This window comes from Mustela nigripes, chromosome 18, assembly GCF_022355385.1.
Source record: "Mustela nigripes isolate SB6536 chromosome 18, MUSNIG.SB6536, whole genome shotgun sequence".
Classification (NCBI taxonomy): Eukaryota; Metazoa; Chordata; class Mammalia; order Carnivora; family Mustelidae; genus Mustela; species Mustela nigripes.
This window is the reverse complement of record NC_081574.1, coordinates 31,614,444-31,641,211: the sequence shown is the minus strand read 5'-3', so window position 1 is coordinate 31,641,211 and position 26,768 is coordinate 31,614,444. Positions and strand designations below refer to the sequence as shown.

The following is a 26,768-nucleotide window of genomic DNA, read 5'->3' as shown; positions in this document are numbered from 1 at the left end:
TCAAAATAAGCGTGTGGTCGATTACAATAATTAAGGCGTGATAAATAATAATTAACATTCCCGTAATTGAAAAGGCCCTATTTTAAAGAATAAATTAACAAGGAGGTTTAATGTCGTCAAATACATATATGGAATGTGACTCAAAACACCTGGCTGACTGTGGAGAGGGAAGAAACACAGCAATTAGTTAATTTGGAGAAAGACTGTGAACCGTTTTAAAACGCCCCGTTGGGGTACCTGGGTGGCTCAGTGGGTTAAGCCGCTGCCTTCGGCTCAGGTCATGATCTCAGGGTCCTGGGGTCGAGTCCCGCATCGGGCTCTCTGCTCAGCAGGGAGCCTGCTTCCCTCTCTCTCTCTGTCTGCCTCTCTTTAAAAAAAAAAAAAAAAAAAAAACGCCCCGTTTAGGTTTTCTCTGAAAAAAGTGCTGGCTAGTTAAATGAAAAAGAGTAAGGGAATGCATGTGAACCCCATCAAGCAATGTGCCAGGCAGGGGATGGTCATTCTTTCATACTTCCTCTCACTTAAGTCTTAGAACAATCCAGAGGTGGGCATTATCACCACTTTCATTCCCACCAGCAGAGAAATCAGCTTAGAGAAAGGAAATCTGTCCAAGATCACTCAGCCAGGGACTGTCAAAAAGAGGGTCTGAACCCTTGTCTGTTGATTCCAAAAGCTCAGGTGATATGTTAATGAATGTACAAGTCAAAGGCAAAAGCAAAACAGACCTAAGTCATGCATGTTGTGAATGAATGACGCACGCTATCCATCTTAAAGGCGAATCAGCGGGCACGCATGTAACAACATGTAACAAGGGTGTTTAATGGCACTTTAATGGGCTCTGCCTGATATGACATCCCAGTGGATATTTACATAAACTCAACTCTGATGCGCGGCTTTTAATGCAAATGGAAGATAATTTCTCTTCTGGGCAGTGATAATTTCAATGCAAACATGGCAACAAAATGTTTAGAGCGGTATTCCTGAAAATGAGAATAATGCACAGGAATTGGTTAAAGAAAAAAGAATCTTCAACTGTTGCGTCCACTTTCGATGGCCTCTAGCAGTGTTCCCTACCAGTGTTCCGCGAAGACGGCGACAGACATCATTCATTCACAAAACGCATCGTCCAGAATGACTTTTTTTTTTTAGTTCTGCAAAATGACACCAGTATGATGCATTATTTACAGAACAAAATTTATCTAAAATGTGTAATTCTTAGATTGCATGTTGTTTTTCAATGTCCTTATCTAAATGAAATGATTATTATGGAAAGTGGCTGTTATGATATCATAATGTCCTTCCCTGGGGGGAAAAAAAAGTTAAAAGTTGGCAACAATCAGCCAGTCCCTCCTCTTAGAGAGGGGTGAGGGGAGTGATTTTACCGGTCTGTGAAATTCAGAAATTGGAACCATTCAATGCTCTGAAGAGAGAGGCCAAGCAATGGCCAAGCTCAGTATCACGCAGCGTGAAGGAAGAAATGGCGAAGCCAAAGAAGAGAATGTTGAGAGAGAGAGGAAGGGGAAAAAAAACAATTTTGGAAAAACTCAGGCATAGGGGAATAATGAAGTCATCACAAGAAATAATAAAAATAAAATAAAATGTACGCCTTGGGTGTTCACCGCACATTCTCCGTTCCTGAGCCCAAAGTAATAGAGATTTTACTCAGCCAAAGAAAGTAATAAGGGGAAACAAACAAACATAAAAATGACTCAAAGCTCGACACCCTGGATGTATGGACCAAGTGCTTCCCCGTCTCGGCTTGCGATTGGGCTGACAGCCACAACGGAGGGCACAGCGCCGGCTATCACAGAGCCGGCGGTGAGAAGAAATTGCCGTCCCGGAGGCATGGGGAAGTGATAATTTATCCTTTTTGCTGACTCTATCTCTTAGAGCTTGGACCCATTAGTCATATTGATTCTGGATCTTCCACCTTGACTGGTACAGAGCACTTCCAATGACAAAATCAACTCGTTCACATTCTTCATTGTTTTACTTTGAAAGTAAATGGATTTGTCACCGAGAAAACATGATTCCCACAGTGGCTCCATCCCTAACATCGAGAGAGAGGGTGATGGCTTGGAAACAACGCATTAGCCATGACTGGAATCTGATCAACTTTGACAGTGCAGTGGGGGTGGGGGTGAGGTTGGACCATAGGGTTTTAGGAAGACGGCATGATAGAGGCAAACCTCAACACGACCTTACATCGGAACCCGTGATAGTGGGACAGAAACACAGAGGCAGGCCTAGGTCCTCAAACTAGTGAGTGGTATACTATGAGCAAAGAGGAAAATTTTTAAAAAATAAGGCATTAATAGATTCCATTGTCTAATACAAGAACCAATAACAATATCCATTGACCATACTAAGTGCTAAGAATCGAAGTAAATGCTATATTATTTAAGTCAATCTTCACAGCACCCTTCTGAGGCGTTATTATCTCATTTTGCATATGAGGGCCCTGAAGTTCAGGAAGTAGTTACAGAATGAGCCCAAGATCATGCAGCTGACAAAAGACGGGACTTGGATTAAGCCGTACCTGACTTGTGATTCCAAGACACATCCTTTTAAATAATATGCTGATAGTAAATAATGCCTCCCTTGGATTTTAAGGGACCTCCAAAAGATTGCCCCCGCCAATCCCTTGCCTTTCAAGTAGGAAAGGTAATTGTTCCATTCAAAGAAACCCCAAGGGATTCTAACTTTTCCCAGTTATGAGGCTGAGAAGGGCATGTGGGACCCACATCCTGTTTCCTCTCCTGTCATGTCAAGAGGAGCTACACGATGCTGCCGGACATCTCGGGTTTTGAAGGGACCACCCTCGTGGGGACTGAGGCACACACTCCCAGCACACATGCTCCTCCCTGCTGTGTGCCTTTCTGGGGTTGTGAGCAGGCCCTCTGCTCTGAGGGGGCTTCCACTGCAGGGTGGTGGCTTGACGGGATTCATCCAGGGCGGACATTTTTGAGCCACCAGTGTAAGTCCACAGATGCAACCCACCCTTGTGTGATGTGGCTGTTCCCCCCACCACGGGAAGCAAACTGGGCCATCTCAGGAGTGGAGGCAGAGGGTAGATGATGACCAGTCTTTAGGGAATAGAACATACAGCTGCCTGCCTCCGTGTGCTTCTCATACTGATTTCCTTTCTATCTGTCTCTTCTTGCCTAAGGTCCTCTCACCCTTCACTGGCGGGTCAGCTCATACACCCAATACGTGTAGCTCCTCAATGAATCATCAAAATCTAACAATCACTTCTACTGGAGCTCCCTGCCTCCTCTTTCCATGTAAGCACTCCCTTGACATGTACTTTGAGTGCCTTTTACCTGCCAGGTACTGTGCTGGGGGCTGGCTATGGAGATGAATACAGCATGGGTTTCACCGCCTCGATGTAATCACAGGCCAGCAGGCCTATGTGAACAGCTACGGGTTGATGCTGGGCTCAGTCCAACCAAAAATTACGAGCACCTGCCATACGGTAGCTAGTGGGTTAGACACTGTGCGTCCAGCATCTTAGTGGGATTCTAACCTACAGCAAGAACTCCGTGTCTCAGGGATTCTCAGTGAGGAGTGACATTTGGCAAGGTCTGGAGACATTTCTGGTGGTCGCAAAATGGGGTGTGAAGGTCAAGGTGCTGCTAGTGTCTAGTGGGTAGAGGCCAGGAACGCCACTAAACATCCCCCCCAGAGTAGGCCCCCCCCCACAATGGAGTAACAGGCCCCAAATGTCAGTATCAGGCTGAGAACCCCGCTCTCTTCCATGCTCCTCCGAGTCTGGGTCAGTGTTAAGTACTGAGTGACCCGTCCCAGAAAAGGGAAAGGAATTCTCTTTGATAGAAGCTATCCTCCATTGCTTCAGGACCCACAGTGGCTTCCGGGAGCCAGAAAGTCAATAGAAAGCAGGAAACAGGATGAAAACCCAGTAATGAGAGCCTGATGAGGCCCAGGCAGAGAAGTGAATTAGAGGCAGATTTGAGACTTAAAAGCAGGCAAATCAAAGGAATAATGGTCCCCACACTCTAAATGCAGGCAGGCGGGGAGGGAAGCCGTAATAGCACGAGGACACACGGCTGGATAAAGCCCAACAGAAAAAACACATGTGGGGCGACATTGAGACAATGGGGAAAGGGGAGGGGGTGAGGGGAAACTCACTTCACAGGAGGCCTTGCAGAGGTAATCTGAGAGAAAACAAAAGCTCTTTCCACGACTGCGGTTCCAAAGAACCTTTGAGAGGATATCCACATCATCTGGATGAAAAGATCCTGCCTCCCAGAAATAATGACAACACGCCACTGTCCTTTGTCTGCCCCGAAAACCTGGGCTTTAGCGAAGTACCCAACGACGTGGGACAGCCTGAAAAGCCAGAGCTGCCGCACAGGCCTAATGGGCTCCCAGTCGCCGGCCAACAGAAGGAGCTCGGCACGTTTCAAGGAGAATGTGGAGCAAGCACAAAGCAGGTAAAGGGTACCTCAAAGGCTTCGTCAGATAGTTCGGGAAGCCCACGCTGAACACAGAACGGGAGGGCTGCCGCAGGGGCATCTACCGACAGGCAGACGGCGACCCTTCTCTTCAGCTGCCACTTCTGCTCTGAAGCAGGGGAGGGGAGGGCCCGCGTTCGGTGAGCTGTGCCGTGGGAGCGAAGGGAATCCAGGCCCTCCTGCTCGGCGGCGCCAGCATCGAGGCTGGTGAACGCAGATGTCCCCGTTGCCTGCACTTCCACGTGCAGGAGTGACAAGAGGCTTTGGAAAGACAGGCCAGCTACTTGCCCGGGTGGTAGAGGGCGGGTAGGTGGTCAGGGTGCTGTTGAAAGCAGGCTTCCTAGTCTCCCTCTCGAGACTTTTCTGCCAGTTCCCCCATTAAGTGCAAATAGTCTTGAAAAAGCGAGGTCCCACAATGACATAGACACACATGGATTGAAAACTTCCTACAGGCTTCCCTGTTACAATCTCATTAGGGGGTCCTTGCACTAAAAAAATCAAATATGGGGGAGCCTGGGTGGCTCAGTGGGTTAAGCCTCTGCCTTCAGCTCAGGTCATGATCTCAGGGTCCTGGGATCGAGCCCTACATCGGGCTCTCTGCTCAGCAGGGAGCCTGCTTCCCCCTCTCTCTCTGCCTGCCTTCTGCCTACTTGTGATCTCTATCAAATAAATAAATAAATAAATAAAAATCTTAAAAAAAAAAAAAAAATCAGGGCCGCCTGGGTGGCTCAGTGGGTTAAAGCCTCTGCCTTAGGCTCGGGTCATGATCCCAGGGTCCTGGGATCGAGCCCCGCGTCGGGCTCTCTGCTCAGCAGGGAGCCTGCTTCCTCCTCTCTCTCTCTCTGCCTGCCTCTCTGCCTACTTGTAATCTCTGCCTGTCAAATAAATAAATAAATAATATTTTTTAAAAAATCAAATATGGACACAGAAAACACGAGCAAATAAATTGGGCGTCTTACTTCTCGGATTCAAATCCTTCAGGGGCTCCCCACCACTTAGGAGCAAAAAGTCCATTTTTTAGGATGGCAGACAAAGTTTCCTCTGACCCCTCCCTACGACCTAGAGTGTCTATCCCAGTCATTCTCCCACGTGTTCTTTACCCTGTCTCAAATCAAAACCAGCTGGACTTCCCGGCCAACCAGGCTATTTCACAGCTGTGTGCTTTTAACCATCCTGATCTGGCTCTCAGAATGTCCCATGCAATGATTTCCTCCTCATCCTCCACAAACCCGTATGGGAATTATATTTTGCCAAGTCCTGGCTGACCACTCTGGCCAACAGAAATAATTATACACCTTCTGTTTGATTGTTGTTATTCTAATAGGGAGTATATGGTCTTAGATAATTATTTACATATTTATATCCCAGTTATTGGTTGCTGGAGCTAGTCAGGAATAAAGACCGTCTCTCATATACTGTTGGATGTCTTGAGACAAAGAAGCCGTCTGTGAAAGCAGGAGGAGATTAAAGCTGTATTAGACCACACAAGAGATCGTCCGCGAGTTGTCCTGAAGTCATGCTCTGATACCAGATACCACAAAGCTGACCCAGCACCCATGGGTGGGTGGGGTGATATGAGCTATAGGACTCAATACTGGAATCAGATACATCCGTGCTGGGATCTCTTCTTACTTGCTTACCAAATGCATGGCATATGGTCAGTAACAAGAGACACTTTCATTATCTCAAGATTTGGACTTTGTAATCAAAGAAAACATGGCCCCTTACTGTGTGAGGGGCTTTGGGGAAGTTACTTCACCAAAGCGTCAGTTTTCACATCTATAAAATGGAAATGATAATTCAGCTGAGAGAATGAAATAGGATGACAGATGGTAGTGCCTACAGCAGAGAGCCTGCCATGTGGTCCTCGATACATGGTAACTAACGAAGATGATCATTAATGGGGAGCCTAGTATCTTGGCGAAACACAATATTAAATGCCATTGCATATAAACACAATCCATCATATATAGCTCCCATCTCCACTTTAGAGCTTCTTTTCCCCCTTAGCTTTATCATCTTTTCTACTGTTACCCCTCGATAGCACCAATTCCTGCTGCCTCCTGTTTGATTGATTTAATTAAAAATGAGAATGTGAGTTCCTGGGCTCTGAAGAAAGAGACACTTTTTACCCCCCCACCCCCAGGCAAATGCACAATGTCCATTACCACATAATCCTTTACCTTTTCTAAACATACCCAGATTGGGCGCCTGGGTGGCTCAGTGCGTTAAGCCTCTGCCTTCAGCTCAGGTCATGATCTCAGGATCCTGGGATCGAGTCCCACATCAGGCTCTCTGCTCAGCAGGGAGCCTGCTTCCTCCTCTCTCTCTGCCTGCCTTTCTGCCTACTTGTGATCTCTGTCTGTCAAATAAATAAATAAATAAATAAATAAATAAAAATGAATAAATAAGTAAACATACCCAGATCTATAACAGTGGCATTTCAGGGCATGCACAGGAAATGCCATGCACAGATGACAATGTGAAGAGGAAAGATTAAACTGACTACCTAGCCTCATACAGAAGTGATGCCCCAGAGTGACTGCTCCTGTGTAATCTGGGTGGGGGGAGGAGCAGTATGATGCCTGGTCCATTCTTTCCCTGCCCTGCAGTAGAATGCTGGAGCTGCCTCCTGAAGGTGATCTCCAAATGATACTGTTGAGCCAGCACATGAATCGTCCGTCTGACACTTGCCGCACACGGAAATCAAGGTTTAAAGCATCGCATGTAACTAGCAGGCACCAGGGCTGGGAGTGCACAGAGGGTGAGGAATATGGCACACGGGTGACACACATGTCTACAGAGATCCCACTGGAAGGACAGACAGACGGCCGCACTGGAAGGACAGACAGACGGCCGGATCTCTAAGTCTGATACTGGATCAGTCATTAAAGAACAGGCCCAATTTAGCTAAACCAGAGTCAAGAAAGACTCATTATATCTAAACCAAAATTCCTCATGGCAAGGAATTTTTTTTTCTTTTCTTTTTTTTTTTTTGGAGGGGGTGGAGTTTAACTGATAGACCCAAATCTCAGTAAGTCACTCTCTTTCACGCAGTGTACTCACTGCACTGAACCTAAGGTGGCTGTACGGGATATCGCAGCCCCTTTAGACTTTACGAAGTGACATTTGAGTGCCATGCAGTGCAGCGGAAGAGGCCACCAAGGCTTCTCTCCACAGGCACAGATTCTGGAACTGAAGTACAGCTGCAGTCAGGCTGGTGGGGGAGGGGTAGCTTGGCAGCTCCTGCAGGCAGGTGCTCAGTCCGCACATCCCTGCCTCATGAAGCCAAAATAGGCACGCTCTATTTTACGGGTGGTTATGTGAAAGATGTCCCGAGGTGGGGGAGAGGGGAGCTGATGTACCTTTTAGCCCCCCACAGTTAACTAAAAAAAAAAAGGCATTCCAGTAAGCGTCACTGTCTCCCCAAAAGGACCCTACAGACAGCGGGCAGGATTTGGGGATCGTGGCAAAAGATTACCCGGAGAAGCTGATTATAGTGGCGGCCCGGTGTTTCTGTTTTCATGAGGTCTGCCTACAAAACAAAGGCATTGGCTAAGTGAATCAGGATGGTGTGTGCTGTGCTTCCCAGGCACGTGAACATCCATGCTGTCTCAGCAGGACTGGGATGGAGCTCTTGATTCATGTCCATGGAGCATTACTGCTGAATTACAGAACCGCAGCTTTATGTGGAGGCCTCCCAGACTGCTTTTACTTCTGCATAATTCAAGATATAAAGACTGTTTATTGCCGCTAAACTGTGAAAAAAGCGCAGGACAGAGAAATGGCTCTCCGCCTTCATTAGGTTAATTTAGAAGTCATACATTTCCTTTCCTTATGTGTTTTCCTTTAAATTTTGTACTACCGATTGACTGATGGCTAGCCTTCTGATTTTTTCTCCAAACCGCCTTCGCTCTTGATCCATTTGCTTCTTCTTCCAATTTGAGAAACCTTAAATACTATATGCAAATTTTATATTTCTGAAAGGATAAAGGATGTCACTTCCTGTCAAAGGAAAAAAAATGAAGAGGAGGATAAAGAGATGCTCTGTTAGTAGGGTTTCTACACCCATCAAAGCCCACTCAAAGGTGTCACTGGCACTGAGCCACTCAGCAAAACCATCTCTAGAACTCGAACACAATGCAGATTCCAATGCCGTCCGGAGATGGGGTGTCACCGCAACTGGAAAAGCAACAATTGGCTTGCGAGTGGGCCACACATATGTATTTACAGATGCCATTATCTTACTTAATACTTTTAGCTATAATATGCATGAAATGAGATGGTGGTCTAGTTAATGCCAGGCAATGAATCTTAACCAGCGTGCAATGTCCGACACATAGAGAAGCTTCATCAGATGGATTTTAAGAGAACAGGCTCAGAAGCCAGGTTACCTGGGTTCAATGATTGGGTCAGTCATTTAGCAACTGTGTCCTCCAGTGAGGTGCTTAAGGCTGTCCGAGCCTCAGTTTCCTTATTTATAAAACTGGCAGATTATCAGCATCTACCTCAGAGAGCTGTCAGGAAGGTCCAGGGAACTGCGTTGGACATTGAGTGTATATGCAATAAATGTTAGCTATACAGTAGTTTCTGCACCAGTTTATATCAGAATAAATGACTCTGTAAATAGAGTCATTGCATAATGAACGCTCAGGGAAATTAAGAAAATGGTCTCATTTGCAAGTGAATCAAAAAAGGTATAATGCCTAGAAGTGAATTTAACCAAGGAGGTGACAGACCTGTACTCTGATAATTATGACATTAATGAAAAAAACTGAACATGACACATGTAAGTGGAAAAATAACCATGCTCATGGATTGAGAAGAATTAATATGGTTAAAATGCCCACGCTACTCAAAGCAATCTACAGATTCAATGCAATCCCTATTGAAATACCAATGGCATTTTTCATAGAACTAGAATAAATAATCCTAAAGTTTGTATGGAACTTCAAAAGACTTCAAACAGCCAAAGCTATCTCGAGAAAGAAAAACGAAGCTGGAGGTATTACAAACTTCCAGATTTCAAACCATACTACAAAGCGATAGTGATCAAAACTAGCACAAAAACAGAAACAAAGAACAATAGAATAAAATAGAGTGTCCAAAAATAAATCCAAGTTTACATGATCAGTGCTCATCAAAGGAGGCAGGAATATACAATAGGAAGAAGACAGTCTCTTCAGTAAGTGGTGTTGGGAGAACTGGACCAACACATGTACAAGAATGGAATTGGCCCACTTTCATATACCATATTCAAAAACAAACTCAAAATGGATTAAAGACTGGAATGTAAGACCAGAAACCATAAAACTCCTAGATAAAGCACAGGCAGTGAGCTCTGGGGCATTGGTCTAAGCAGTACTTTTCTGGATCTGTCTCCTCAAGCCACGGCAACCAAAGCAAAAGTAAACAAATGGGATTACATCAAACTAAAAGGCTTGTGCACAGCAGAGGAAACTATGAACATAGTGGAAAGGTAACCTACTAGATGGGAGAACACGTTTGCAAATAATATAAAGGGCTAATATCCAAAATATAAAGAGAACTCACACAATTCAACATCAAACAACAACAACAACAAACAAACAAAAAAAATGAAAGCAATCCAATTATAAAGTGGTAAGAGGATCCCAGGGTCCTGGGATCAAGCTCTGCATCAGGCTCTCTGCTCTGCGGGGAGCCTGCTTCCTCCTCTCTCTCTCTCTCTGCCTGCCTCTCTGCCTACTTGTGATCTGTCAAATAAAAAAAAAAAAAAAAAAGTGAAATCTTGCCATTTGTGATAACATAGATCGACCCAGAAAGTATTATCCTAAGCTAAATAAGTCAGATAGAGAAAGACTAATACTGTATGATTTCATTTATACATGAAATCTAAAAACAAAAACAAAAAAACCAGAAATAGACTCGTAGATATAGAGAACAGTTTGGTGTTTCCCAGAGGGGAGTCAGTGGAAGGATGGGCAAAATCAAGGAAGGAAATTAAAAGGTACAAACTTCCAGTTATAAAATAAATAAGGCACAAAGATACATACTGCATAGGGAACATAGTAAATAATATATAACATCTTTGTATGTGGACAGATGGCAGCTAGATTTATAGTAGAGATCACTTCCTAATGTATACAGATGTTGAATCACTATGTCACGTACCTGAAACCAAGATAATATTCTATGTCAACTACAGTTCAATAATAAATAAATATCAGAGATACTTCTATATTTGCCTACCTACAAATTGTAGCTTTAAGAACCCAATAAGTCAATATACGTGAAGATCTATGTAAATTTTAAGGTGAGAGCTTAAATTTAAGAGCTTATTCTTGGGTACCTGCGTGGCTCAGTTGATTAAGTGTCTGACTCTTGATTTTGGCTCTGGTCACAATCTCAGGGTTAGGAGACAGAGCCACACATCAGCTCCTTGCTGAGTGTGGAGCCCACTTAAGGTTCTCTCTGTCTTCTTCTGCCCCTCCCCCCACCAAAGATTTTATTCTTATATGTAACATACAGCCATTGTGTAAATATTCAACCATTAAGTTACAAACACTGGCCAGGTATCTACTATGTTTCTAGGTGCATTTGTGTTAATCAGCTAAGGGAGGTGGGAAAGGACAATGAAAAGTTTAATTTGCATTTCCTATCTTGAGGAGAATTACCTTGAGGAGATAAGACAAACAGTCATGAAAAGGTAAATACAGAGGAACTGGGCTGGGTAGAGAAAACATAACCTTCAAAGCAATATGCTATAGAAGTCTTCAGAGGGAGGAAGAAGATGCTGCCTTTCCTTGAGCAGTCCACACCAATCAGATTAGGGGTCTCTATGTAGGAGAGCTCATTGTCAGCTGGGATGGCCAAGGTAGGAGTCAGAAACTGCCTGGGTGAAGATGGATCCTCCAAGACCACGCATGCTATAGATAGATGTCCAAAGTCATGGGCATTCCAAGCAAGGAGAAATTGGGGAGACACAGAGATAGGACCATGAATAAAAGAGTGTAGTGCTTGGTAAGAAAGAGATGGGGTGAGTGCAGCTAACCAAGGAGATGCAGAGAAAAAGAAAAAGGAAGGCAAGACCAGCATCTAAGCAACCTTTGCAAACTCATTGTGGGCCCCTGCCCTTGGCTTTGAGAAATGCAATTCTATCTTCCAGGGAAATACAGAATGAGAAGAAAAGATGGAAATAAATACAAATCAGGAACTTCAGATGTCTTCTCTCCTTTTCTTCCTCAGTGAAGAAACAGAGCCTCCCAGTTAAGGATGTGGTAAAAGTCAGTACATTAATAAGATTTAGGTAAGGACCAGTTTTAACCATGAGGGTATTTGGGCTGTAGACAGTCACCTCTTAAGTAACTTATATTAACTTCATTCTCCCATCTCTCCTACTACAGCAATTTTTTTTTTTTTTTTTTGGCAGAAATGTTTTTAGAGAAGTAATTTACTGGCACTTAATTACTAGTATTTAACCAATTCAACATTCTCTTTTCTTAAGAGTCCATTAGGTTTCTATTACAATATTATACATTCTAATCAAATGTGGCTTTCTGCAAAGGTCCTCATTGTCAGTCTCCTCAAAGCCAAGTTTATCTGGACTATTAGACATTCTCTCTGCTTTGGCTGCACCAAATTAGATTAATTATTTATACCTGAGGTTCATTGCTTCAGAACTTGGGCACCTCACTTAACATTTCTCTAGTGGATTATTAAGAATCTTATTTTTAAAATAAAGTCCTCATTTCATAGTCTGTTTGATTGAGGTTAAACACAATAGTCTAGTGATTCTTGTATTAAACAGTTCAATGTCGTAAGATTCTCTCCTGGGTTTTATGCCAATGAACACATTTGAAACAAATGAACCTTTCATTAAGAACACCCTCACAGGGGATAAGAGCAAAGGGCTTCTGCTTCAAAAGCTGGCTGCCAAGAGTCTGGGCAGGATTATTTAAAATGAGTCATAGAAAGGATGTGGATTTCACTGTTTATACATCAGGAATAATTAGAGATAATTATTTTGCAGATAAAGAAGAAAGATACTAACATCCCATAACTTTTACAGATAGTGATTATTTTATAGCTAAAGAGAAAAGATATTAATGTCCCATAATTTTAGCTTGTAGTGACTTGCTCTATTCCAAAGGTCACTTGGAGGTGTGGTTCAAAGGCATCCTTAAAGACATGTTAGGTGCACTGTAATAGTCCGGTCTCTCGACTGCAAACAACAAACCTGTTCTAGCTGGTGTATGCAGGCAAGGACTTGATTAAAAAAATATGAGTAGTTTCCAGAGCCTCCAGGAAAGCCAAAGAGCCAGGCCAGGGGGCCAAGCAGCCAGGAAAATGTTCAACCACACTGTAGGGAAAGGGAGAGTCCCTCGGCAATGTCCTGACAGTCCAAAAAGCGTGACACTGTTCACATCTCCTCCCGATCTGTTCAAGAACATCAGACTCATGGGAGACTTAACCGCAGAGTAGAGTAGACAATCCGCTTTTTCTTTTTTGTCTTTTACCTTAAAAAGGGGATCCAAAAATATTCCACAAATGTAAGAAAACATGTCAAATGTTCCAAATGTACCAAGATGAATAGGGGTTCTCAAAATTCCTTTGATTTCCACCTGGGCCTCTGTAAAGGAAAGGCTCTCCTGCCCCCAGATCCCTGCCCCCGCCTCCCCTCCGAAACCCCCACCAATAATTTGGCTTCTTCTACTCGTAGGACTCTGACACAATTTATGAAACAGAAAATACATTCTTCCGTTCCACTCTTGGAACCTCCCCTTGTTATACAAGCATTCCAACCTAATCATCAGTCAATGACGAAACTGATTTGGTGCCCAGCAGCAAGAAGGGAACCTTCTTCTTATCCACACTGAGCTAAGGCCCCTGACCTTCTTGAATTTTCTAATTCCAGCACCGTCCTGACTCCTTGGTGAGGTAGAAACAGGAACAGTGCCTGGCATGCAATGGCTCAAGGCTAGATTCTGCCAGTTGCTTAGCTTTGGGGCCTTAATTCTCAAAGACCTTGAGTTATTTTGAGTAGGCTGTTTACCTTGATGTGAGCAGAATTAGCCTTAGACACTAAGCCTTTATGGCAAGTTTTATTGTCCAAGGCAAATATAACCTGTTAAGATTTACAGGCTTTATTAACAGCAATAACCATTTTATAGCCAACATCAGTAAATCAGGGTTTATTGAGAACTCTACAATTTTAATCTGTGGAAAACCATTAAAATGTCGGATTTTCATTGGACATAATTTCTAACTTTTATGAAAGATAGATTTTCCATTTAATTGGGGAGTATAAAAAAGTGCAGTGTGGGATAATGAATTGTTTTGAAAAGAGCAAATTTGTTTTAGCTAAACAACAAGTGTCAAACACTAAAGTTGCTCTCTTTAGTTAGAACTGTCCCAAGGTTAAGGTTAAATGGAACCTCAAACAGGAGAGAGACAACGTGCTCTAATACACCCAACTATAGGAGGAGCTCACGGCATTTAGAAAAACTTGAATTATCATCTGTTCACATTTCAGGTATTTTGCAAAGAGCATGTGACCTATTATTTCATCTAAACCAGTGTGTAAATGCATCTGGTGAGAATCTTCCAGTTCGTATGCTACTTTTTGTAAAGTGTTTTACTACTAATGATACCATACATTAGGCTCTTCAAGGGGTAAGCGAGGTGAACAAACATGCATAGTCACCAGCTTCTGTTAATAACTATTTATTTCCTCCGTGTGATAGATTAAAAGAGAGGGAAGTGGAGAGCATGTCTTTGTCCTTGGATGAGCTTGAGAAGTAAGAACAGAGGGCTCAGGCAGGAGGCAGAGGTCATGGGTGGTGCGGGGTAAAGAGAATGGTCTTAGCAGCTCTCAGATTTCTCTTGGGGCTGAAAATATGTCAGATATCTTAAGAGTCTCAGTTTTAATCTGGATCTTCAACCACAGTGGAGCTCTAACATTTTCTCTGAGAATCAAAGTGTGTGATCTCTACTATGTCTTTAGTACTAAGAACTGTTTTGCATATTCTCAAATTCTTTTCCTTCTTTGTGTCTTAGCAATCCTACAAGGAAAAAGCATGGTTCCTATTACTGGATGAGGAATCTGAGGTTCACGGTGGCTAGTAAATTGGTAGAGGTCACAGAACCGGGAAGTGATAGAGCCTGACCTTTCGTGAAAATGGGATCTGTCATGGCCAATGCCACACATAGGAAAAATGTAATGAAGGTCAATATTACCCTAGGATCTCTCCCTTCCCCTTTTATATGTCCCTTTTTCTTCTCCTCCATGGCCTCCTCCCTGAATGTCTGGACATCCAGTACTTTCCTATCTCCTAGGATATAGGAAATATCAAACCCAGGCTCCTTGCCCCCCTGAGCTCCCAAAAATCCCATTTTTTTTCATTTGGCGCTGTTCTTCGTTTCACCACAGGATTACCTATCTCAAACAAAAGAACATAATTTACACAAGGTTTAAGATTGGCATATTAGCTAGAAGAAATTTTACCCTGAAAAATCCATTTCTAAGGATTGAAAGTCCAGGACTATTGCAAACAGAAAGGTTACTGCTGGCTGAGGGGCTCTCAAGTTTCAAAAAGGCTTGAGGAAACTGGCTGAACCCACAGGCTCATGAAAAACCAACAAAAAATATTAGAGAGAAGAAAAAAAAAAATCTGAGCTTTAAGGTTAGATTGGCTTCCTGAGATCTGAGAGCCTGGATAAGTTCCTATAAAAAGGACATGAAAACCCCTATATTTTTCTGGCATCTCTTTGGCAAATCAAATGAAATAATACAGAGAAGGTACTAAACACAGTGCCCAGCACGTGGGGATATTCTATACATGGTAGCTCTTCCTATGCTTCTCCAAACCACCTTCTGTGCTCGTACAGAAGTTAGTTGCCTAGGAAGTTCTACCTCACAGAGAAGAAGTACTTTTACAGGTCTTCAAAGTGCCAAGGAGGAGATCTCACATGTTACTGCAGGACAAGACCAGTTGATGCACCAGGGGTCCTGCCAGGATTCAGGGATGACCCTGCAGCCCCCGCAGCAGGTGGGCAGAAAGGGAACCACATGGTGGAAAGGGAAGAATGTCCCCACTCAAGGAAGATACAGGGTTCAACCTTTACAGTGACAATATTGATGTAAGTGATCAATTTCCAAGCAGAGTTCCCAGTCACTGCCATCCTGGAGAATCATGAACTACAGGTAGTCACCTGAGTGCGAGGTCAGAATGCAGAGTGGAGCGCCGCTGGAGATCTGAAGATCGTGTGACGGGCAGGGGTGGGCATCTCCACCCGGGGAGACCCACTTAGAAGGGTCTGCGTGTTCTCCCTTTCCTTCCTTATCCTTGACCTTCTCTCGCTCAGCTTTCTTCTCTCATTCTGCCCTCCCTTCAGCAAAAACACAGATGTTGGTGGTAATAACAACTGTGTAAGCTATTGCACGCTAAAAGGGCTGTGAATATCGGTGTGTGGATGTAGGTAGTATCCAACTCATACATTCCTGGGTAATCCAAGTGTATGGAATTGGGATGCTTTCTTGCATTATGATGATGCTATCAATGCTTGTCAGGGCCCCACAATAGCTCATTAATCCACCATGTAGCTGAAACACTCTCCATATCATCCTACAAGACAATGTACAAAACACAGCTTTCCTCTCACTCTCAGCCTGGATGCTCCTTGGAATGGCCCTCTATTTCAAGTCAGCCAGCCTGGCTCTGAAATTTATTCCTAATAACATACACGTGGTTAAAATAAAAGGGTCATATGATGTCAAAGGCAGAATGGGAAATGCACTGACTTAAACAGCCCTCTCCCCACCCCGCCCCCTGATTTCATGTCCACATGGACATCTGCAAATCGGGATTTTCAGGGGTGGGTTGAGCAGACTGCTTATGCCCAGGTCAGACTCCCAGGGACACTTGGGGGGGGGGGTCCTGAAGGGGAGGGACACATTCCCCTGTGCACTTAATGGCCTGTTGCCCCACCTCCCCACTCCAGAAGCCAGAGCACGCTCTATAAGGAGCAAGAAGAGAGCACAAGAAGATCAAAAATCTTTCTGTTTCACATTAAATAAAAATCTAAAAATAAGCATTTTCCTTTCTAATCATTTTCTATCATGCATGGAAGGTTCACTTTAATTTTCAAGTCCGTTTACTTCATTTCTGTGAACTACTTGAGCTTTGAATAGTGTCCACCCAGCATGCTTTCTGTCTAAACATGCAAGTGTGTGTGTTTTTCCGTTCCCCTTTCTCTATTCTTTTGTCCTTCCAATTACAAAATCCCACAGCAATTTTAGTGAAAAATGTGAAGCAAAGGCTCCTTTTCTTCTTTTTCTTTCTTTTTTTTTAAATCTCTATTTCTCAATGAATGAACAAGCCATGGCTTTAAGGACAAGTTTCCTAGCTTCCCAAATGGACTATCTATTGCTCAACCCAGGCCTCCATTTAGAAAACTTATCATTTCTAGGAAGGGTTCCTCATCCTTCCGTGTCCCTGCCCTCACTGCTGCCTTCACGATATTACTCCTCTATCAGGATATCTTTTAAGAGAGACTGAAAGACTTAGGAAGGCTTCCCTATGACCACAATATGTCATCACTGACAATTATATGGTAGACGCTCTAGAAAACATGGTGGCATGTTTTCTAGAAGGTATGGTAGACCTTCTAGAAAACACGCAGGGAGCAAAAACCAGAGTGACTCTGGATTCTAGACTCCCACTGCGAAGAAGACCTGTGGCTCCATCCGCCTTTTATATCCGCCATGACAGCACAGGGCCTATAGCCCGATAAATGTTCAAGGAACATTTGTCCCGTAAGTAAAGAAAGACACAAGTACAAACGTCGGTGGGACTTGGCAGTAGGGGCTGATCTCCTTTCCTGAGCACTTTTTCACGTGGCTTTGCCTGTTAGAGTTCAGGGTAGTCCAGGACCCAATGTGTGTATCACACCATCCAAGGTGACTGAGGACATAAAAGATGCCACCTGTGTCGTCTGAGGTCACCAGAATCAAGAACATGGACTAAATCCTACTCAGGCTACCGTGCAAGAGCTTTCTGTCAACCACAGAGCAGACAAGAGACAATTTCTTCTTCCAACTAATTTCCTTCACTCTTTCTTCACCGCCTTTAGCAAATGGATCTGGACAGCAAGAATGCCACACACAGGCTCTTCTGCTTAAGACCACACAGGATGTCACTCTCCCTCCTGGGACCAGGTCTGGTCCTGCGAGTCACTTACCTCAGCCGCAGGGACTCCCTCGGGCGGTCGGCAATGCAGCACTATCATGCCTTCAATGGGAACCTCCCTTCCCTGTGGATCTTGTTCAAAGTTTTTCCGTAAATCTGATGGGGGAGGAAAAAAAAAGTATGAGGTCCATGACAATTTGCTCTAGGGCCAGTATTATTCATATTTGTTCCAAATACAATAAAATAGTGAGCTTAACCTCAAAAACTAGATATAGACAGAGAAGTCTGGGTTTCAGGAATTCCTGGAGAAGAAAATCGTTTTCCCAAATACTCACAAGCATATTGGAAATAAACCTTAACGGCACTTCCTAATGCTCTACACTGACGTGAAGGAGAAAAGATTTAGTGGGGGAGCAGAACGAAAACAAACAAACAAAAAGCAACTCATCATTCCCCGAGTCTCTGCCAGCGTAATCTGCTTAGCAGCTGATGAAACACTTGGCCTAATAAATTGCTATCCACAGCTATTATGCAGTGGAGATGCACGTGATTTTTTTTTTTTTTTTTTTTTTTTATTAACTGAAGAATGCCTTATTTATCTGTAACCTCTGCCTTTCTCTTAACCCTCTAGGGGGCTCCAGAAGATGGTAATAGAGTGAGATTATCTATTAGTCTTTTATGCGTAACCAGGGAGAATGGGGCAATGTCCAACCACAACAAAATCTATAACCCATCCAACCAAACATATAATTAAAAAATACAAGGCCCTCCAGTCAAACAGCGATGCTGGGTATCCGTGTAGTGCCCTTCACGGAAGGCTCGAGGCACTTTGCAAACAAGCTGCACTATTAACCTTTTACACACGAAAGGGTGATGCTCGAGAGGTTAATTGGCTTGCCAGTGGTCACAGAGAACATCAATGCCAGCGAGGGCGAAACAGTCACTGAGCTTCCGGACAGCCAGTCTCTGCCTGCTAACCAGCCAAACATTCCCAGGAAAAAGGACACAGAGTTGCGAGAGGAAACGCTTTGCTTTGTGTGGCTTTCCACGTGAGCCTCTGTTTCAAGAACCAAAGTGGGAGTTGGCCTCTGCTTTTGCTCTGAGGTGTCACCACAACCCTTTGATAATTTTACACCTCAGGCTTAACTCTTGCTGTCATTCAAAATTGTGGGATGGTCGAGCTGGAGCGAAGACAGCTTTATGAGTCTTTCTCGATGTAAATGATTCCCCCTCCCTCTCAGACAATGTCTTTTTCTCCAATTGAGTATCTCAAATTACAGGCTGTGGATTTATTGATTTAATTTTCTTTAGTGCTTACAATAACATGAAATATGCTCCCTGTAAAGAGCAGAGCTCCGGAATCAGTTACATTTTTACAAATTGTATAAATACATTAAACTTGCTTTTAGCAAATCAGAAACACTGGGTGAATATCAAGCGGAGTAATCCATGTATCTATCCACTTTCTTCCGAATTCTGCTCTTAATGTTTTCCCTCCCAGAGGCAACTGATGTCTTTTGTCAGTAGTGCTATGAGTAGAGATCTTCATGAGTATATATGAGGCAAAAGATCTGAACAGTGTTTGCACGGCAGGCAGGGGACAGGATCCTTCTTCTCTCTCCTCTGCTATCCCCCCGAATCCTAAAGCTATCTTCATTCTATTCGAGATCCGTAAACTGCCATAGCCCTTATGATTTGGAATTTCTGACTCTAAGGGGGATGAGGGTCACCTGACTTATGATAAAAGTGAGTGAGAAACTGTGGGTAAAGACCACAATGAAAAATCTCCCACTGCCTGGACCCCTGGACCACCACGTCTCCTTTGCTCTCCCCACAAGGAAGCTGTGAGCCCCAAATGCCTCCTCCCTCGCGTTCATTTAGTCATCAGGACCGCACGGAAATCAGCCTAGAGTACCGTGTGAGGGTGACTCCAGCATGAGTTTTGCTAACACTCACTTTGCTGATGGAAACAGTGGAGTTTGGGTGGCTATTTTTGTTTGGTTTCTTTGCCATTTTGTTTTCTTTGATTGCTTTGTTTTCTAAAGGAAGCCTCTCTTCGTGCTGTTACAGAACGGTTACAGCTGTGACAACACCAAATACTGTAAATTCAACCGGATGAAGCACAGAAAACGGAGGGTGGGAATTTCTACTCCATCTTCTACGCCCATTGCCTTTCTTTGCTCAGAAGAAATGGGCAAGGTAGCAAAATGCAGAGTTCATGGTCAGCTCAGCACTCCACGATGTGAATATGGAGACAGATGAAAAGAAAATGAGAGCGAAATCATTTTCCCTCCCCATCCCCAACTGCTCAAAAAAGAAATAAATATGTATATTGAAAAAGGAAACCCAGTATTGACCCTGGGATGTAAGCAAAGGTACTTGGAAAGAAATTCTGAGGAAGTTCTAACAGATCTCATCCAGCCAGGACCGAACTAAAGAAGGGACCTACCCAACCTTTTGCTCTTCCCCACTGACAGTGGAAATCACTGGAAGGGTTCCAACAAGAAGCATCTAACACTCTTCAGTGTGGAGATACAAAGATTAAAGATTAATCAGCAACAGACTACGGGGTCAGGGTAAAAATGCAGTGTCGTGTATCAGGATTCTAACAAGCAGCCAACCACGAACACCATCACACCGAGGGAGAAAGCATGTATCAATGAGTCCTGGTCTATACCAGAGCCTGGTGGAGAGAGCTCTGGCATTTGTGATTCCCAAGAAGGGCAAACAGACCTGAAAAATTCCAGCTAGCTACTAAATGTATCAAAAACCATGGAAATTAACTCTTAGACACAGATGTACAGGCTTCCAGCTCTACCTCTGATTCTCGCCACAGGTCGCCCAACCTAGTTAAGTCTCTGAATTGGCAAAACCAAGTATTCTTATCATCTATGTTAGTTCCAAGGCTTGAAAAATTCAGATAGGAACCCATGCAACTTCCCACAGTAGGGAAACCATCCCCCGCCATATAAAAAGAATTCTACAAATAAAGGAGGCAAACCATAGAACTAAGATTGAGTAGCTTCCTCTAAGACAAGAAACAAGAGGCATTTTTGGATAACTTCTAATTTAAGCTCTTTAAAGTCAAAAGGAAATAGCAACTGAGAATCTAGAGTAGGGAGTTATAAATAGGATAACATCTGAGATCAAGAAAACTGCCACTATGCAGGGGGAAGAAAAAAACAACATTAAGTGCTGAGTTAGAAATATACATATCATGAAGACGGTAAACAGCATTCTGAATACTGCAGAAAATCAAACTAGGGAGGATCCAGGCAGGAAATTTAAAAAGGCAAAGGGGGACAGGGGGGCCAAAAGAAGAGTTTGGGGTAATGGAGCTGCACAGCGCTGGGTACTGGTGCTAGCACCTAAGGAACTTGGAAGAGGGAGCCAAGTCAAGACCCTGACTTCGGAAGAAAGACTGCCCATCACCTTGGTGCTGACACTTCTGCGGGGTCTGACAAAGCTGGCTCTGGAAGTACTGGGGGGAAATGGTAAGCTGGAAACAAGAAGTAACTGCCACTTCCAGGTTCCAGAATGAAGAAATTCTCCCAGGAGCAGGGGGTGGTGGCTCGTGATACTGACCTAGGCAGAAAATTAACAAGCAGCAAGCTTTCTCCCTCTTCCACTGTTCAGTCCCCTCTGGCACCTCCTGCTGGTGAAACCTTGTAGGGAGCCGGGATCCAGCAAAGAAGTCCCCAACCACTGCTTTACAAACTGTAAAGCAGTGGTTTTAGAGGCAAGAGATAAAAGCTCTGTAACCAACAAAATCCAGTTTAAGAAACTTCCTCTAGCAGAACTTTTGTAACTGCTTACCCTCATTTGCTTTCCTCACTAGATCATCAGTTCTCAGAAGGGGGGCTTTATTTCTGGGATAGTCACCCACAGGTTCCCAGTGCCTACTAAACACCTGATACAGAGCACGTCCTTAATAAATATATGTTGAATGAATGAGTGAAAGGGAAATGATAAAATGATAATAAATTTACCAGAAAATAAAATAAATAACATTGAGATAGAAAAATACAATATTAAATATAATTGGAATTTTAGAAGGAAACAACAAGCTGAAAGAAAATACATAATCATCATTTTAATAATGATAATAGTTCTTCTCTGAGCTGTAGAAAGACTTGAGTTTGCAAAAGAGCTCACTCGATACATGGTAAAATAGTCTTAAAAAGAAAAAAAGAAAGATCCTAAATATGTCATGGTTGAAATTTTGAATTTTAACAAAATTGAGAAAAATATACACATAATAATTTCATAAGTATCTTAGGAGTAAATAAACAGATATAACTAACGATATCATGGACCTGAAGAATTCATATTGTTAAAATTTCTATACTATCCAAAACCATCAATAGATTCAATACAAACCATATAAAAACTCCAATGGCATTTTTCACTGAAATAGAAAAAAAAATTTCTGAAACTCACATGGAACCACAAATGACCTTGAAAAGTCAAAGAAATCTTGAAACAAAAAAGAACAAGGCTAGAGGCACCATATGTTGATTTCAAATTACATTACAAAGCTACAGTTATCAAAACAATATAGTATCAGCACAGAAACAGACACACAGATCAATGAAATAGAATCGAGAGCCCAGAAATAAAACCTCAAGTATACAGATAACTAATATTTAACAAAGAAGCCAATTATACTAAATGAGGAAAGGAACTCTCTTCAATTACAGGTGGTGGGAAAATTGGATAACTGCATGTGAAAGAATTATACTGGACTCCTATATTTTAACACTCACAAAAATTAACTCAAAATGGATTAAAGACTTGGGGTGCCTAGGCAGCTGTCAGTTAAGTGCCTGCCTTCATCGCAAGTCATGATCCCAGGGTCCAGGGCCTGAGCCACAAGACAGGCTTCCCTCTCAGCAGGAACTCTGCTTCTCCCTCTCCCTCTGCTGCTCCCCACCACTCATTCTTGAGCTCTCTCTTTCTCTCTCTAAAATAAAATCCCTAAAAAAAAAAGAAGACGACGATGACGATGACGAAGAAGAAATCAATGAAAGACTTAAATGAATGACCTAAAACCATCAATGACTAGAAGAAAACCTAGGAGGAAAAAACTTCTTGACCTCGGGCCTTGACAACAACTTTTGGAGACAACAAAAACACAAGCAGCAAAAGGAAAAACAACCGCTCAGTACTGGATTAAATTTAAACATTTTGTGCAGCAAACAAAATGATCAATAAGGTAGAAAAGCAACTTACAGAATGGTAGAAAATATCTGCAAACCATATGTCTGATAAGGGGCTGATCTCCAAAAGACACAAAGAATTCATTCGACTCAGCAACAAAATAAACAATCCATTAAAGAGAGGGCAAATGACTCAGAAAAACATTTTTCCAAAGAAGACATACCAATGGCCAACAGGTGTGTGAAAAGATGCTCAACATCATTAATCATTAGACAAATGCAAATCAAATCCACGGTGAGATATCACCTCACTCCTGTTAGCATTGCTGTCACCAAAAAGACAAGAGAAAAAGGTTGACTAGAATTTGGAGGAAAAGGAAACTTGCATACTGTTGGTGGGAATGTAAATTGCCACAGCCCCTGTGGAAAACAGTATGGATGTTCCTCCAAAACTTAAACACAGAACTACCACAGGATGCAGCAATGTCATTCCTAGATGTATATATCCAAAGGAAATAAAAATCACTATCTCAAAAAAGATGTTGACACCCTATGCTCATTGCAACATTATTGGCAAAAACATGGAAACGACCTAAGTGTACATCAGCAGATGAATGGATAGAGTCTGTGTGTGTGTGTGTGATAGATATACTCCCATACACACACACACATATATATATATATATATATATATATATATATTCATTTAGCTTTAAGAAAAGAACCAAATCCTGCCATTTGTGACAACACAGATGGACCTTAAGGGCATTATCCTAAGTGAAATAAGTCAAAGAAAGATAAATACTGTATGATTTGGAAGACAAAAAAGCTGAACTCACAAATAAGGAGTAGATTCATGGTTGCCAAGGGCTGGGGAGTGAGGGAAATGCAAAATGGAGGTTAGTTAAAGTGTTACAACGTCTAGTTACAAGATGAGTAAATTCTGGGGACCTGACATACAACATGGTGAATATAGTTCATAATGCTGTACCAGACACTTGGAAGTTACTGAGAGAGTAAATTTTAAGTGTTCTTACTACTAAAGAAGGAAAAAAAAATGTAGCTATGTGAGGTGATGGATATATTAACTAACCTTATTGTGGTAATCATTCCATAATACAAACATGTACCAAATCATCACAAATCCTAAGTTATACAATGATATTTGTCAGATATAGCTCAATACAACTACATAAATTTTTTTAAAAAAGTAACTGACAGGGCGCCTGGGTGGCTCAGTGGGTTAAAGCCTCTGCCTTCGGCTCAGGGCATGATGCCAGGGTCCTGGGCTCGAGCCCCGGGTTGGGCTCCCTGCTCAGCTGGAAGCCTGCTTCTCCCTCTCCCATTCCCCCTTCTTGTGTTCCCTCTCTCACGTGTCTTTCTCTGTCAAATGAATGAATAAAACCTTAAAAAAAAAAAAGTAACTGACAATGAAACAAAAATCAGGCTATGACTGAAACTTTTTCCTATATTAGCATATACCAGAGTATAATTAATCATATCTGTGTTTTTATTTTTGAGGACAAAAATGCATGGGCACTAATTTTTTATTCCCAAACAAGTTATTATACGTGAGCAAACTAACAATTATATCGTCTCAGACATGACAGGGCCAAGAGAGACTGTAATCAGCCACATACCCTTCCTGGAAACATCACCTTCGTAGATGAGGCTCAAAGCAATGAATTAAATATTCAGAAGTTGTGGTTTCAAAAACTTGGCAGTGGCCAAGAAAAAACACCTTAAAATGTTTACACCTAATTTTTTTTTTAATATAGCAAGGAATATTCATGTAATTATCCCAAAACTATGGAAAGAGAAAGGCGTAACACATAATAATCGGACGTGATAATTAAGGATAAGGATTTAAACTCCTAGGTCATCTCTTTCAGAACTCTAGCAGGGAAGACTGAACACTTTAGTGGAAGAAGGTGGGAGTGGAGACTGAGTATCTCTTTGAATTCTGGGTCTGTCACCTACAGAACCTTGATTCCATAAATATCTTTAGCTCTCTCTGCCTTTGGCTCCTCATCTGTAAAATGAAGACAATAATTTCTATTACATATAGTTTTTTTGAGCATTAAATGTTAATATGTTCAACATCTTTTCAAGAGCAGGGTACAAAATATGGGTTAGTCAAGGTCAGAGATATGACTAAATCCTATTATGAGACCGTGACGATGAAAAAGGGTTGGCTTTTTCAGAAATCAGATATACATATTAATTATAAAATTTAGAGCATTTTCCAAAGACACTCAAATGAAAAGTGTAAGTTAGTATATGGTAAAACCACAGCAGTAGTAAAATACCTACTGGGTCTTAAGATGGGGAAGACGATTCTAAACAAAATGAAAGGAAGAATGCTTGGGGAAATGATTGGCAAATAATTGTTTTGGCAGATACTGTTAAAATTAAATTGTTTCACTCTCAAACATTACAAGCAGCATTACAGGCAGAGGTTTGATAGCCTTAATACATAAAGGGTACTCTTGAAAGAAGTGGGAAAGATAAATACCCTAATATAAAATGGCAAAGTGATATTTCCGCAAAATTTACAAAGAAGAGATATAAAGGGCTAATAAAGATAAATAGAAGACCCAACAGAACTCATTATAAAGAAATGTCCATTTAAAAAACACCAACGGGTCTTTTTACTTTTCCAAACACGCTTTCTTTTGTCCATTTCTTTAAGTACTAATCCCTAGAATTAGTGTGAAGGGGCGCCTGGGTAGCTCAGTCAGTTAAGCGTCTGCGTTTGGCTCAGGTCATGATCCTATGCTTTGGAGATGGAGCCCTGGGGTTGGGTTGGCTCCTGCTCAGGGCTGCAAGGGGTCGGCTTCTCCTTCTGCTCCTAGCCCTGCTCCTGCTCTCTCTCTCTCTCAAACAAATAAGTAAAAGAAAGGGAAGAGAAGAGAAAGAGAAAGTGTGGAAAACCAGATAGGCAATACTGCTAGAGGGAGTGAAAATAGGTCAGCATGAAAAGCTAGCTATAAAATGTGTCAAAATCACTTTACAAGTTCATTTATACGTTCAATTTCTTTTTTTTTTTTTTTTAAGATTTTATTTATTTATCAGAGAGAGCGAGTGCACAAGCAGGCAGAGTGGCAGGCAGAGGTGGAGAGAGAAGCAGGCTTCCTGCCGAGCAAGGATCCCGACTCAGGACTCAATCCCAGGACCCTGGGATCATGACCTGAGCCGAAGGCAGTGGCTCAACCAACTGAGCCACCCAGGCATCCCTTATATGTTCAACTTCTAATGAATAAATATGTAGCATATCCATACCATGGGATGTTATTTGGTAATAAGAAGAAATAAAATTTTTTTTTAAAGATTTTATTTATTTATTTGACAGAGAGAGATCACAAGTAGACAGAGAGGCAGGCAGAGAGAGAGAGAGGGAAGCAGGCTCCTTGCTGAGCAGAGAGCCCGATGCGGGCCTCGATCCCAGGACCCTGAGATCATGACCTGAGCCGAAGGCAGCGGCTTAACCCACTGAGCCACCCAGGCGCCCAGAAGAAATAAAATATTGAAGTACATATTGCAACACAGATGAATCTTGAAAATAATATGCTCAGTGAATGAAACTGGACACCAAAGACCACATATTGTATGATTCCGTTTATATGAAATGTCCAGAATAGGCAAGTCCAGGGACTGAGAAAGACAAGTGATTGTCTAGCATTGCAGGCAGCTGCGGTGGAGGGTGGGGGAAATATCACAGTTAATGGGTACAGTTTTATTTTTTGGTGTGATGTAAGTTTCTAAAACAGACTCGTGATGGTTGCACAGCTCTGAGAACACGCTAAAAACTATTAAAATGTAGACTTTAAATAGAGGCACTGGTGGCAAGGTATTGGGGATTATATCTTAATAAAGTTATTATTTAAAAGGGTTCATTTACATAATTCAAGAAACCCTTTTCTAAGAAAAGGACAACAGAGCTACCTAGAAAAATATGGTATGGG

At 42.5% G+C, this 26,768-nt stretch overlaps 1 protein-coding gene across 2 annotated transcripts in view; it reads right to left on the bottom strand.

Moving 5' to 3' along the window:
• Window positions 1–26,768, bottom strand: part of UNC5D (unc-5 netrin receptor D) — a 538,291-nt gene that overhangs the window by 176,985 nt on the left and 334,538 nt on the right. For both annotated transcript variants that reach the window (XM_059384170.1, XM_059384171.1), the window contains exon 4: window positions 17,697–17,800. In XM_059384170.1, the coding sequence (XP_059240153.1) occupies window positions 17,697–17,800 (104 nt within the window). The remainder of the gene's footprint in view (window positions 1–17,696; window positions 17,801–26,768) is intronic.